Source organism: Anomalospiza imberbis, chromosome 11, assembly GCF_031753505.1.
Source record: "Anomalospiza imberbis isolate Cuckoo-Finch-1a 21T00152 chromosome 11, ASM3175350v1, whole genome shotgun sequence".
Taxonomy (NCBI): domain Eukaryota; kingdom Metazoa; phylum Chordata; class Aves; order Passeriformes; family Viduidae; genus Anomalospiza; species Anomalospiza imberbis.
In genome coordinates this window covers 21,265,111-21,280,590 of record NC_089691.1, presented here as the reverse complement: position 1 = coordinate 21,280,590, position 15,480 = coordinate 21,265,111, and the positions used below count along the sequence as shown (strand labels likewise).

At 44.6% G+C, this 15,480-nt stretch overlaps 1 protein-coding gene across 4 annotated transcripts in view; it reads right to left on the bottom strand.

The window, feature by feature from the left end:
* Window positions 1-15,480, bottom strand: part of LOC137480881 (contactin-4) — a 281,234-nt gene that overhangs the window by 14,598 nt on the left and 251,156 nt on the right. For all 4 annotated transcript variants that reach the window (XM_068202332.1, XM_068202331.1, XM_068202333.1 and 1 more), the window contains one exon: window positions 953-1,128. In XM_068202332.1, the coding sequence (XP_068058433.1) occupies window positions 953-1,128 (176 nt within the window). The remainder of the gene's footprint in view (window positions 1-952; window positions 1,129-15,480) is intronic.

Genomic DNA, 15,480 nt, shown 5'->3' with positions numbered 1-15,480 from the left:
TACTTTATGCTGGCTGATGAAAACATCAGCAATACAAGCCATGGCCTGTTGAAATGATGGAAGGTAAGAGAGGGAGCATTCCTAAAATTCTGGCTCCTCCAAGGAGCAGGGTTGGGGGCTGTTAAGCACTTTCCCCATTGAAACAACATGACAGTGCAGAACAGGTTCACTCTGATTGCTCCTTTTTCTCTCTGGATATCCAATTTTCCCCCTCTCTGCCATCCAGAGGCCCAGGTTGTGTCTCCATCTCTCCTTCATGGGAAGCCCAGCCCAAATTTGGAGATATCAGCAGTAGTTTCAGGGCTTTGTGTCCCAGCACTTTTGTGCTAAAGATCACGAGAACAGCACTCTCTGAGGAAATCTTGCATCACACAGCAGCAGTAATTTGTTTTCCAAACAAACCAAGTGCATGTCTGATTAACTGTTGAATAGAACTAATTAGGTTTCTGGATGCACTGGATGCTGAGAACCTCTCTCAATTTCTCTCCAGACACAAGCATTCGATACATTGGAAATCTCAGGGAAACCTCGTGGTTGTGGCCTTTGGACTAGGGAATATTCATGAAGTTTGTAATTTTAGCTCTGTGGACCACACCAGGAGCAGTCGCCCCAAAAAGCCATGGCTGCTGCTGTGAGCCCTGTGCATCAATCTGTGAGTTCATCTTTTAATGATTTTTTTTTTTAAGGGATAAGAGCAAGGCTTGGAAATTGTATCTCCTTTTCCTTTCAGCATTAAATTTCACTCCTGACAAATGTCAGCATGAACTGTCACCATGCCTGAGACTTCTTGCTCTCTAAAACCTCCCTCAGAGCAACATGCAAAACCCTTCCTAGTTTTCTACCTCTGCTGAAAATTTCCCATTTCTTTCCTCCTTTTCCTTGCTGCCTTCATCCAGTTCCTTCTGTTAGCAACCTTTTCTGCATGACCCACTTTGTCAGATTTAATACTTACCCCTCCAACCCTTTCAAAGTGATCCCCATCTTTCTCAAAGTCTATCAGGTGCCCATTGAAGGACCAGGTGAACACGATGTCCAGGGAGTGGTCATGGGACACCTGACAAGGCAGGACAATGCTTTCTCCAACTGTGACATCCATGCTGAAAGGGGACACCATGACCCGGGTTGGATCTACAAACAACAAAGAAAGGGGAAAAAAAAGATTATTCTTGTTCTCCTGAGGAGCAGAGACATTGTAGGGCTGAGAGAGATCCTAAGCAGTGATCCCTTAGGGAGGTCCTTAAATCAACAAGTGAATTAAAACACTTAATAAACCCTCCAGAATCCCCTTCCAGCCACCATCCTGATGAAGAAGGAGAAAAGAAAAGGCTGGAAAAGAGTGCAGCAGATCTGAAAGGCTCGATTAAAACTTTGTATCAGAGGTTCTCTTATTTGAATCTTCTCACTTCAAAGAGTTGTTTCACACATACATTGCTCACCATGGTTATCAAAAAAACTGTTCTGTTGTTCCCAAATTAAATGTAAAACCTCCAAAACTGGAATAAAAAGGATGTATTAAAACCAGGAGTTTTTGATCTGGCCATAGCTGGAAAGGCCAAGATCAGGCTGAGATTATTATTAGTATATTTACTGAGAACTGGCCACGCTCTCTGATGGATGGCTGTTGTACTACAACATGAAATAACTCACACACTCACTCTAAAATCTAAAAGAAGAAAAAGAAGCAACTTTTATTTCTGACCTCGCAATATATAGAATTCCAAAAGTGCCAGTGGATTGGAGGATGGAATTGCCACCTCTCCAACCACACTGGACAAACCAACAGCCCATCAATTCTCTCCTCCCACAAAGAAGAATGCAAAACAATCATTATTTACATGAACAGTGTGTGAGAACTCCAGTAGAAATATGTAAACATCAGAAGGCATGGAAAACTTTTAAAAGAACTTTAAAACTTTTAAAAGAACAGGGCGACAGATGGCTTCACATCTCAAACCCTTTCCTTGGGCAAGGAGAGCCCCACAAAGAATACAGATAAATGATGAGTGACACCAAGAGAACCTTGCACAGCGTGGAACCCAAACTCTCCATGTGATGAGCACTCCAGGGAGCTGAAGCAGAAGGGGGTGCCCTAACCAGGACATTTCCAAAGGGAAGCCCCAAAGCTGGATCTGTGACGTAGCAGGATCCCTGTCAAACACAGGCAGCAGCTCCACCCTCATCCAGAACTGATCCCCTTCTCACAGCTGGAGCTCCACTGCTCCTTTCCCACTGCTTTAATTGTCCATTTTTCACCCCAGCGCGAGCAGAGTGGTGGCACAGAAAGATGAGCCACGACACATTATGCAGACTCCAGCTCCTCATCTGTGCCCGTGAATTCCCTCTGCCTCTAAAGTTAACATTTCTCTTCCGTTTCTGTTGACAAAAATGCAGCAATTTTTTTCTACAGGGCCTCAGAGGAAATGAAAAGGAGAAAAAATATTGCTTAACAATGAGACCAAAAGTGTGAAAATTGTACAGAGATAGATAATTTTGCTTATTCCATAATATCTATTCTGCACAGCTGTCCTGTTAAAATAATACCAGCATTATTCAATCTCTGGTACATGACACCAAAATCTTAACAACTTCTTCCTGAGCCTATTGCCCAACTGCTTAATTCTCTGCTAAAATAATAAAGACACAGCAGCACAGATATGGACTGGGCAGATCTGCTCAGGGAAATCCAGGGGATGCAAAGCTGTTCCTGGATTTTCAGCCTTATCAAAAGTCTACAGGAGGTGGTGAGAAAGATTTTGTTGCTGTCTGTAAAGATTTCAGATCAGGTCCTCAGGGACTTGGCTGTATTATCTTGAACAAATTTAATTCGTCTGTATTTTGTGTTCACTTCTGACCAAGCAGAGGAACTCTTAGAACAACTGTTATGACACTTAATTAATCAATTAAATATTTCTCAGGTGTTTATAAACATGAAAAAAATGAAGAATATAAAGACTATAAATATATAGAAGATATAATTGTATAGAATTTTACAATAGAGGATGGATTCTAGAATGTAGAATTCCAGTATGTAATTTGTATTCCAGAATTCTATACAGTTACATTTATAGAATTGTAATTGTATAGAACTGTATCTAATATATATTAGATATATATTAAATATTCATTATGGAATATTTATATCCTATAACATAGTTAGAACATTATAGGTTTACACAAACATAGAGAGTGTTAAATATAATCCAGTTCTAGGATTTGCATAAATGATTTGAAGAAATGGGTGTTTGCTGGAGACCAGAGCAGCTCAGCACAGCTCCCCCAGGCGCTGTAGGGACTGTGAGTGCCTGGTGCTTCCAAAAACACCTGCAACTTCCAGGGAATTCTGGAACCATGGAATCGTTCAGATTGGAGAAGATCTTTTGAGGCCACCGAGCCCAGCCATTCCTCAGCACTGTCCCTGTTCCCAGGTGCACACATCTGTTCAATCCCTCTGGGCAGCTGTGCCGGGCTGGAGGAGCCTTTCCATGGGGAGTTCCTCCTGCCATCCACGCCGAGCATCCCCGGGCGCTGCGGCGGGATGTGGCTCTGGCAGGGACAGTCTCTAGGTGTCACTGAAGGCTGGGGAACAGCCGAGCTCCTTCCCTGCCTGCCTTCCGCAGCGGCACGCTCAGGAGGATGCTCTCTGGGGACAGAGGCGGCCCTTCCCAGTTCCCCCTGGTTTCTCCAGAGGCTCGGAGCAGCCCGAGCGCTCCTAGGGACGGTCCCGGCTGGAGCAGCCACAGCAGCAAATTCCAGTTTGATTAACCAGCTAATTACCTGATTCTCTCAGATTAGTGTTACAGTGTTAAAGATCCAGATATATTTTGGATTTTATATATTTTAGATATTTTATTTTCTGGATATATCCAGATATATTTTGCATTTCCTGTACAAGATTTTAAGATGTGTTTTTCCTGTAGATGAACTCTAACTCGAGCACCTGGGACTCATTTTTCCTTCTTTTTTTTTTTTTTTTTTTTTGAATACCAACATGTTCACCAATTCCAGTTTGGCTTTTATCAGCAGGAGTTAATAAATGCATCTCAGATCAATGTCCTCTATTTGCAATGACATTTTACATTATTGTATTGATTCCAAGGCAAATCATGTCTGGAGATAATAAAAATCAATCCTGGAGGATGTGGTTTCTGTGAGCAACCAAAGAATCAAAGTCCAATACATGAAAATACATAAATGTGCTCTCTTTTTTTTCTTTCTGTTTGTGAATGAAATATTTGTTCAGGACCATAAAGTCAAAAGCCTCTGAGACCTGACTGGTGAAACTTCTGGGAGCTTTGAGTGCTCTGTCAGCAGAGAGAGGAAAGAGGAAAAGAGGGCAGGAGAGAGGAAAATACTACTCTGAATTAAAGAGATTAAAACCCACTGAATGACTGAACACATAGAGGAATTAGCAGAGCAAATTACAGCTGAATGGACTGAGCACTTCATGGGGCATGGCCAAAATTGAGATGAAAAAGAACTGGGGAAAAGGTTAAGTATTTACAGTATTTGGCCTTTAAAATATCCCACCTGTGAGCTGTGATGAGTCACACAGATGCCTTCAGGAACAGGCTCTTGGCTTTTATGCCAATTTATCCCTTTTTTCCCTGCAATCAGCTATTACACACATTCTTAACAGACGATTCTGCAGCATTTCCACCCTCTGGTGGGTACTATGGCAGTTCAGCCTAATAAAGTATAATCCTATTAAAAGGAGACACTATCAGTTTTGAAAAGGGACTTTAGGCCTGGGACTAAAGTCACTTAGCTCTGATTTCAGAAATATTTGTGACTGGCGATTAGAGCTTTCCAGGCCATCAGGCAGCGCTGATCTCTGCAGTGAGCCAGGGCCCTGGATTCAGCAGGGATTAGGGAAGGCAGGGATGGAACATCTGACCTTTCCTGGGAGAGCACAGGCTCCATTCAGCAGCACACTGGGCTCAGCTGGGCCTTTAGGACATGCCAAAATTGCTTTGCTGAAGGAGGATCCTTATCTTGTTTGGCTGAAATCTCCCCACAGCAGTGTGGGCACATGGGATTGCTTTCAGCTGGGAGCCTGAGCCCCTTTGTCAGGAATTTTCTGTGAGGATGGGCAAGGTTGATGTAAGAGGAGACTTTGGCTGTTGCTCCCTGTGATCTGTCCCTTCCAAGAGCAGCAGTTTCCTCCTCAGCTCCACTGAAGAACTGCCCACAGATGGAAAACTCTCCAAGGTTGATGGCAGAGTCTCCCTGGCAGGATTTAATGCCCCCAGTGCCCAGAAGGGAGCGGGCACTCAGTCAGGGGATTGCATTCTGCACACCCCAATCTGCATTTTTGGGTGGCTGAATAATAAATGAAGGTTAATTTAAATCTGAAGGCACACTAAGAATAGAAGTGCACCAGGGAGGATGCTGGAGAAGGGTGTGCCATTAGAGCAAATTCAAAGACAAAACATCTGAAAATACATCCACTCCAGTGAGAGTGCAGGGAGTGAGGAGAGCACCCAATGCTCCACTTTAACCTCCATTCTACCCAGTGCAATGCAATCGGATCAAATCAAGCTCTTTCCATACAATTGTCACAAAGCAAATCACATGTAATGGGCTCTGGAGATGACAATCAAATCTGTCACTCAGGGAAATTTGTTCTTGCTCTTTGCAGCAGGATGCAACAGAGCCTGATTACAGCAGGAACTTCAAACATCCTTCTCCAGCTCTGCAGACTAAAATAAAACCCACTTCACTCCAGAGCTGCCTCAAGTGAGATCTCTGTCTTTGACAAACGATCCAGGCGTTGGTGACAATCTTTGTGGATAACCTGGGGAATTCAAGGTGTCACCTTTTGTGGGCTATCGATTGTGACGAGCTGATATCCGTCTGTTCAAGTATGGAATAATCTACTGTCATTGCAGAAATGATGGCCACCTCGCAGAGAAGGTTAATCAGATACAGCAGGAATCACATCTAATCTGAGATAAATTGCAAGTCACTCAGGGATCAGTCACTGCTCTCCTCGAACCTGGGGAATTGTGCAGATGTAATTCCACAGAGCCCATGGACATGGTGCCCAACAACACTTTGCCCCCTGGAACAGCTCACCCACTGGGGTTGGTTTGTTTGTGGTGTTTTTACAGATTTTTCATAGTGATGATCATAAATCAAAAACTTCAGGAGGCAGCAGAGCGGCAGAAATGCAACATCCAGGCACTCAAACTGCAAAATCACAGATTTTCCATTTTTAAGGCACAAGTGTGTATTTTAGGCCTTTCCCACATGAATTCTGTGCCTGTTACCCACCCTCCTCATCAGCACAAAGATGTTTGGAATTAGCTGTCGTGCCAGAATAAATTCAAATTAAGAGTCATTAGGAGCAGATGCCTCTTGAGCTGTCAAACTTAGGGAGCAGCCAGAAAATCCCTGGCTGGACTTTCCAGCTTCCCAGTGAATGATCCACAGCTTAACCATCCTTAATGTCACGCAGATCAAGGCTTGTCTATGTCATCCCTGCCTTGGGATAAGCCAGGCTTAGTGTCCAGGACATTTATCAAGCCCAAGACATTCATCTTCCCACGTGCCATTGTGGAAAGGGAACTGGAGTGGAGCACCCAAAAACAGGACAAGTTTTACTATTTTTCTACTATACTTTTTTTCTATTAAGTTTTTTTTCTATTCTACTATTATTATTTTCTATTCTATTTTTTTCTATTATTTTTTCCATTTCTATGATTTATTTCTATTCTACTATTATTTTTTTTTCTTTTAACTTGTGGCAAATGCACATTATCAGAAAGTACCTACAAGTTAAAGTCAAAGGAAGCACAACAGCTGCAAACCTCAGGATGCTCCAAGGAGCTGAGCCAGGCACCAGGGAGGCACAGGAAGCAAAAGCAGGGGGTGATTTTAGCTCTATTCCCACAGGGAGTGTGTCCCAGCTGCCCTTGGGGAGCACAGCAGGGACCCAGCCCCTCAAACACCAGTCTGAACATTGAGACTTTGAGTCACAGCCAGATGGGAACAATTAAGCTCAACAATTCCACCAAAAAGAGAATTAGATAAGCAAAAGAGGAGGAAGAGTGCCAAATGAAGAGGAAGGTTACTCCAGTGTGGGCAGAGACTTGGAGTAATTTGGAACAAAATGAGTTTTCCTCCTCACTTTCTGTCTGACCTTGAGCAAGTCATTAAAATCTCTGCTGCCTTATTTGCCCAGCCTATAAAATGGATCAGGCCTTCATTAGAAACTGTTTTGTCTCCCTGTACCACAGTGCACAGCAGATATTTTTATTTAAGATGAACTTTTACTTGCTCACAGCAGCGTGAGCAAGCCTGACGCCCAAACACCCATTACTGAACAAACCCCGTGACAGGGAGAGCAGAACCAACCCAACAAACACTGCAACCAAATTCCCTGGGCCAAAAAGGTCTCATTTGTTTCCTGGTGAAGATGAGATTGGCTCATGGTGCCCTGTGCTCCCTCCTAAGGAAGTGACTCATTCTAATTAGTGGCACACAGAGAAGACAAACCTCACTTTCTGAGGGCTGTGCTCCTGCTTTGCTGCCTTGTGCTGATGTCAGGGGCAGGAGCACAGGTGAAATGAAAATAACAACCCCCAAGACCGTTCCTCATTAGAACTTGCTCAAAATCCTCAGCGCCTCCTCTGCTGACTAAACCTTCCCCGCAGAGCATCATTAAAAAGCGTCCCTGACATTTTGTTCCGTGGCATTTTGCCTCAAATTAGCAAAGAGTTTTTCTTATGTAAATAATTCCAAGGCCAGGATCAAGATCCAGCCTGCAAAGACACACACAGGGAAGTGGAGGAGCAGGAGCTCCACCTCTCCTTTCAGCCTGGTTTCAGTGCTGGGGTCAGTCATGGTCTGGAGTTTTCTCCCAGACACTTCCACTCGTGGCTCTCCCCTGCAGGGAATGATTTCATTGTCAACTGCTCAGTTTAGCTCCCAGGACTAATGGATTTTTACAGAGACTTTTTACTGTGCCCCTAGGATGGGAACTGAAATTTTCACTGCTGAAATACTGCTGATTTCCTAAATAAACTCTGTATTCACATATATTCACAACGAACCTGGAAGAAAACACAGTGCTAAACCCTACAAATTGGATTCGTTCTTCATGGCCCACTTAAAAACTTCAAATGAAAGCAAAATTCATACTCCAAGAGTGTGTGTGACTGACAGAGACAGAGACAACCAACCCGAGCCATGGCAAGTCAGTTCAGTGACGAAATTCCACGTATTTCAGAGTCCACCTGCTGCTGAGTCAGGAACATTGGTATTTTGGGATAAGACAAGAGACTCCTGTCTCCACGTGATCTTTGATGGGATTGCTCATAATCTTGCCTAAAAAAAAAGGAAATTCAGGTGGCAGGAGTCCCTAATGTTGAAGCACCTCCTCCCTCTTGTTCAGCAGATGTCCCCAGATCTGCCAGTCCCAGGCTTTGTCTGGGTGCCCCCTGGCTTTAATTATCTGATAACTCTGGGTAAGCTGTTGGCAATCCAGGCTCGGGGAGAACAACTCCCATCGGCTCAAATCCTCGGGTGTTTGGCTCTGCTAAGCTGCTTCCGAAAGTGCTCCTGAGAAAATGCACAACAGGACTGGGATTTCCCCAAACCCTGTCCCAGATTCTTGCCTGCAACACTCTCACACCTCCTCCTCCTGCCACAGAAAATGTGCTCTCTAAACATTTCCTCTGTCTCTTTGATGTTGAAAACATCACCCTCAGGCCAGTCTGCTCCGAGTCACTGATTTCAAGGGGATCAAGTTCCCTTTCTTTATTCTCCCACACTGCTTCCTTCATCCCCGCCTGCAGCAGAGATCTCCAGTCACGTTCAGGTCATCATCTCCCCCATCCCAGTCACACTGCATTCCTGACAGCTGGGGAGAAGTGGCTCTGGGGACACCTTCCCCCAGTGCCACTGCAGCACCGCAGCGACCTCCGCTTTGTGTTTCACTGCTTTCCCTTCGAGTGTCACCCTAATTCACCCAGGCCTTGCGGGGTTCCCACGGAACTCCTGCCTGGCACTTCATCCCGCTGCATGCTTTGGAAGAAGGACAGACAGGCTCTCTGTGCCCTCCTCAGGGATAAAGACCAAATTCATCCCTTAGAGCACGGTGCAGGCTCAGAAGCCAGGAGGGGACATGGGACTGCATCCCCTGTAACGCTAAGCACAGCTTAAAATCTTACGTGCAACTGTCACCTTCCATTTTCTGCCAACCAGAGGAGCTCCACGGAACTAAAGCTCAAGGAGACAGACCTTCCACTGCCTGAAATTCCTGGTGACTCCCCTGCAGAGGCACACAAAGCTGCAGGAGCTCGGATACGGCCCTGATGTCTCAAAGACCAGGGCTGGGAATAAGAGAGAATAGCCTGAGTTGGAAGGGATCACCTTCCACTGTCCCACTTTGCTCCCAGCCCTCTCCAACCTGGCCTTGGTCTTGATTTTGTCCAGCACAGTGGTTCAAATTATTTCTTATAAAATAGCACAGTTTTCATTCCCAGCCTATTCCTCTGTGTGAACGTTGAAGTGCTGAAATACTGTTAAAATGTATTAAATACTGTAAATTTTGTCAAAAAAAAAAAAAGTGAAATGTAAATTCTGGCAAAATCAATCCACTTCCAGGGATGGAGCTTCCTCAGCTTCTCTGGGCACCCTGTGCCAGGGCCTCACTGCAAAATAATTTGTTAATTATGATTTATGTCCAATCACACACATAAACTCACTCACACACACTGCATTTACTCGGATTTAAATGTGATCTATGGCATTGTTTTAGCCACACTGGGCTTTCATTTGTATTCAGAAACTGACAAATATTTTAACCTTTCTGAAATGCAGCGTGTTAAAATAAATTGAAGCGAGTTGATGAAAACTGTTAATTAACCTGCTTTTGTCTCATTAAGAGTCTGTGTTTAACCCAGAGGTCGTCTCCTCTCCCAGCTGATGTATGGATCTGATCTTCAGTGATGAGCCAAGCAGCCCAGTCTCTTATTGATGATGGAGAACTCCTGAACCGCCTGCTTTTAGGGGAGAGGTCAGGAAAATTCCTAAAACAAAAGTACTGAGCATTTAAAGGCATTATTCTTACCTTTTTTTTTTTTCCTGTGGTGGGAGAGGTTGCAATAATGCTGACCCTGCAATACATTGTGGGTTTAAGGTAAAAATACAGAACAAAAATACTGGGGTTTTTTTCCCTCTACAGGTTATTCAGACACAATGGTTGAACTTCTCTAAAAATACAGTTTTTTTCCACTTTATGTGCTGAATCAGGTGTATCCATAAGCACCAGCACTTGCTGCAGTGTTGATTCCATTATTTACCTGAGCAATTATCACTTTTAAGAGCCTTGATGTGCCTGAAGTCTGGCTGGGGCTTGGAGGGACAGTGAGGAGGAAGGAGAAGGTGGTGAGAGGCATTTCCCAAATCCAGAGGGAACTTTTCAAAGAGCTGCACCCCCTCCATCCCAAGCTCACAGTACCTGGAGAAGCTGCTCCGTGGGAGTCGATCCATTTGAATTTCTGCTTTGAAAAATATCACTCCAATAAGGCTGGAGATTAGTCCACAACTGGCACCAGAGCAAGGCAGGAGATCTATGCTTTTTAATATCAAGCTCTTCACCAAGATGACTTCTATCATGTTAATGGCTAAATCACACTGATTGTGAAAGAGCCAAAATGAGGCAATTAGTAAGGGCTGTGACAGCCCCAGCAAACGACACACGAGGTTTGCAGTGTGAGCCAGATGGATATCTTCAATATATTTCTTATTGTCTGCTTGTGGTAATATGTTCAATTAAAGTAAATCAGTACTACAGAAGAACCTCTGAATTGCCTGAAAAAAAAAATTAATTGTCTGCTGCAAATTTAATGAAGCTTAACACTTGTGTTATGTTTACAAGTTTTATTTGTTATGAGGAGTAAGTGCTTACAAGAGAAAAAGAAACTCTGAACTGACTTCATTCAGGCAGCCCTGAGAGCAACCCACTGGTGTTTGATTTTATTATTGGATTTGATTTCATTTACATCTCTCTCTCTGCCACTCACTGGTTTGTCCTTAGCAGCTGACTGGGATTTTCTTTCCCCAGTACGAAACTGAGAGCTCTCGCTGTGCTGTTCATTCACAGTTCTGTGATTCCGGTCCTGCTCCAATGTTTGGCCACAAAGCTGTGGTAGGACATGTGCCCAAAGGGACCATGGCTGCTCACTCTGACTCTCAGCATCAGCATCATCATCATCCTCAGGGTGTCACCGACCCTTCCCTGCTCACAGATCACAGCAGGTGTGGAATCACAGAACCATGGAACACCCTGAGCTGAAGGGACCCACAGGGTCCTGTCCCTGCACAGACACCCCTAATCCCACCATGGGCATCCCTGGGAGGGTTTTCCAAACCCTCCTGGACCTCTGGCAGCCTCTGTGCCCATTCCCTGGGGAGCCTGGGCAGTGCCAGCACCCACTGGGGGAAGAACCTTTCCCTAAAATCCAACCTAAACCTCCCAGACACAGCTCCAGCCATTCCCTGGGTCCTGTCCCTGTCACAGAGCAGGGATCAGTTGTGTTTGACAAGTTCACATTCAGAAAATCAGGAGCCAAACTTGCCTCTGAGCAGCCCAGGAAGGGGAGGCTTTGGGGAAAGCTCAGCAGCACACAAAGCATCTGCTTCTCATTTTGCCACTTCTGTCACCTCAGAACAATCACAACCTTTTTGCTTCAGTTAACTGTCAGAAAAACAGCGGTGCCGACAGGATTCACAATTTCATCTTCCTTGGGGTGCCCTGGGGCTGACCTGATTGTTCTGATGACCTCAGGTCCTCACCTGAACAGGGCTGGGAGGAAAACCAGACGTTACCAGCCCTAGGTGTAACAAGCTGGGGGGAAGATGCACCTGCCAGTGCTGAAACTCAACCTGAGCCCCTCACAGCTGCACAGGGGCGTGGGGTCAGCACCACACAGCAGCCCTGGCTGCCTGGCAGCTGCAATGAACAGGGAAGTTGCCTTAAAGTCTAAAACCCTTGACTAAACCTCGTGTTCCAAGTGCCGTGTGGAGAAGAGCTCTTGCAGGCTGCAAGGACCCTGGGGCAGCTGCTGGATTCCAGCCCCATCCTCAGCCTCTGCTTCAGGATTTCCCAGCCAGGGAAGAAGAAGTTAAGGAGATGCAGCAAAGTGCAGCTCAAGCACTGGGGCTGCCAGGGCTGAGGGAGGGAGGGAGGGAGGGGCGGGCGTGCTGGAGGCACATCTCTCTCATTTATAATCCTGCCTTTCCCGCAGTGCTCGGGGTCATCATTTTACTTAAACCCAGCAAAAGAGCTTTAATTGTGTCCTAGAAATAATTGGTGTCAGTGGAAATAGTCCAATTAGAGAGGAATATTTTCCTTTGCAATTTCACGGGCCAAGATTATGGCTTTCCTTGTCAATCGTGGAAATCAAGCCTTCGCTGCTGGTTGTGACTCAGAAGTCAAGAAAGGTTTTCCCTAACTTAGAAATAAGTTTTATTTCTTAAACATGAGCATACATAACATGTTCTCATGAATAAATCAGAGCCTGCATAGCTCCATGGTACTCTCTTGAGCTTTTTTTGCCTGCAAATTCCTGATTTAGAGATTCTGGAGTACAAGTTCACACTCTAAATTGACTTTTCCTCCAAGAAATTTTTTAAAAAACGTATTAGACCTGATAAGGAATATTCATTCATGGCTGAACTACATATAAAAATTGTGTTCAGCAAATGCTAAAACAAAATTTAAGAATAAGGAAACTTCTTTTGATGGTTTCAGAGTCGAGTCTTTATCTTGGTTTTGACACCAGCTGAACACAAACCTCGTGTGCTATCCAGGAAAATGACAAACAGCCCAGAAAATGGACAACCCTCCAGTGCTGCTCATGGATTATCCCTTCAAACCCTGCCTCTCTTTTTTAAATTATATTTTGTGCTTTCAACAGCAGGTATCACTTAACCAGGTCCCTTTTTTAAAGCCTGAGGCATAACCAACATGAATTTAAGATTATGTTGAACGATGAGGAGAAAATCATAAAGAATTTGCATGAGCTTAACCATTGCAGGAAGAAGGCAGAGCTCAGAGACACAGGGGCCACTCCTGTTGCAAAATGAGCAAGCACTAAACCCAGAATATGGATGGGTGGGATGGAAAATGCCTGCAGCACCTTCCTGGGACAGCTTTTCCACAGGAGGAAAGCGGCAGCAAAGGGGAAAAATCAGGGAGGTCTGGAGAGGGCTCCTGGGAATGTGGACAGTGCTGAAACAGGTCAATAGATTTCAGTAGCTGCTGTAATTTTCCCTTGGTTCGTGCTAAAATAAAAAAACCCTCAGCATCTTAATGTGTGGTTTATTCTTCCTCTTGGGGAAAAAGTTAAAGCCCCGCTCCAAGGAATTGATATCCCAGTTACTCCAAAGTCACTTCAAACTCAACAGAGCTGAGAACAGCTGGTAGAATTCACATTTACTGGAATTTGCTGATTAAAAACCCCCAAAACCTAAAACAAACCCCACAGACACGAGGCAAGCACAACACAAATTCCAAACAATGAAGTTTCAATTCTGATCAAGTGATGTTGAAACAGAGACAACCACGGGTACTAAGAGGGGACCATGACATCCCACTGCCACTTTCTGCAGAAGGCAAATGCTGTGTCCCAAAGGACTGGAACAAACACAGCAAGAATTCCAGGTTTAAAGGCAGCAACATCTGAAGTCTCTGAAAAGTTACTCGATAATGGGCCAGAATTTACAGCATTTAATCAATTTTAACTGCAATGCAGCACTTCAACGTTCACACAGAGGAATAGGCTGGGAATGAAAAATGTGCTATTTTATATGAAATAATTTGAATCACTGTGCTGGACAAAATCAAGACTATCAGTCTATTCAAGCGTGAGGGAAAAATAACCTCCTGACATTATCTTTGTGTTATTTCCTGCTAAAATGTTACAGATTCCAGCCAGCAAAACTTCTCCTGCTTTTACTGCCTTGAGCCCTCCCGTGACAGCCCAAATGAGAGGAGCTCACAGCAGCAGGAAAATGTTAAAGGTGCATCATAATTAAAGAGGCAAATAAAGCCATTGGAAGCTGCCCTTGTCAGGGATGCACCAACGTGACCAGAATTGCTGCACTCCCCAAGGGGAGCAGGCAGGCACCAACTCTACCAAGCATTCAGAGATCAATTTCAGTTGAAATGTATTTAAATCTGTGTCTTTAGATCTAGAGATGGATTTCCAGCTGAGCCCTCAGCAGATGTTTGGGAATGGGTGCCAGCACTGGGACCACGATCCACTCACCTCCAGTGTCCCCAAAGCAAGGCTGATCACAGCTGACATAAAAGCCATTTCATGTGTCTGCTGGGAGCACGTCCTGCATGCCAAGGACCTTCTCACCCCCTGAGAGGAGCAGGGCTGGCACACCAGGATCAGCTGCATCCCCTCACCAGCTGGTTTGGGATGCTGCCCCCACACCCACCCCACGTGGGTGCCACTGCTGCTGCAGCTGGGATATCAGCACAGGAGCCTCTCCTGCTGCTTCCCACACCCACAGCTTTTACTGCAATGCCGTGCAGTCAGTTCCCTGCTCCTGTGTCAGCCTGGTGATCTCGCTGCATTAAATACAAATAAACTCATATTGTACAGGCTGTGCCTGTTCGCTCTGTTTGTCATTTAATCCCCCGCTACTCAGAGAGCCTCTAATCTTTCTGTGTGTTGCAAGAATTGAACATTTAGCCTCAAGTACAGGAAGAATTGAGGGAACAAGATGGAAAATTAATATTTCTATAATACATGGAAACACACACCATGTTTTACAGAGCTCTGAACACTGCCTTAGAAGGAGCTGCTTCTCCAGCCTTACAAACTCAATCCTGCTTTTTAATTTAAAGGTCAAACTGTACAAGCAAGTTTCTAAGATTTCAGGTCTTGGAGGCCAAGAGGTTCTCATTTAGCACCAGCCAACAGAACAAACCCAAAGCACAACTGCACTGGTTCAGAAAACCACTGGGGTTCACCCAGCCTGACAACAGAATGTTAATACCCAGCCCTATGGGCACCTGTCAGGATTCGATATTTTTTAAACTGTCTACTCATGCATAAAATGAATATTTATTCATCTCTCTCTGGTTGTTTGCCAGGGAGTTACTTTAAGCTCCTTGCTTCTGGTGTAACGTTCCCCTCCTCCTCCCATCCTTGCCTGCACTGTCTCTGACACTGTAGGCATCTCTCCCTGAGAAAGGAAATTAAAAACAAAATGCTAGCCTGCAATATTAATGGAAGAACACAGGAAGGTTAGAAAAAATGTCTTGACCTTCACAGTTTTTTACTCAATGACATAAGAGGAGTTAGAAAAGAATGCAGGCATATCTTAAGGTCAAAAACCACATCAGCTGTTAAATTAGTCTTTTTGTACACCACAAAACTGAGTTAAAATAAGGAATTCACTCATATTTCTGTCCAAACTCACATGTGTTTTACTTAGGGCAGAGAAACTCAAGCA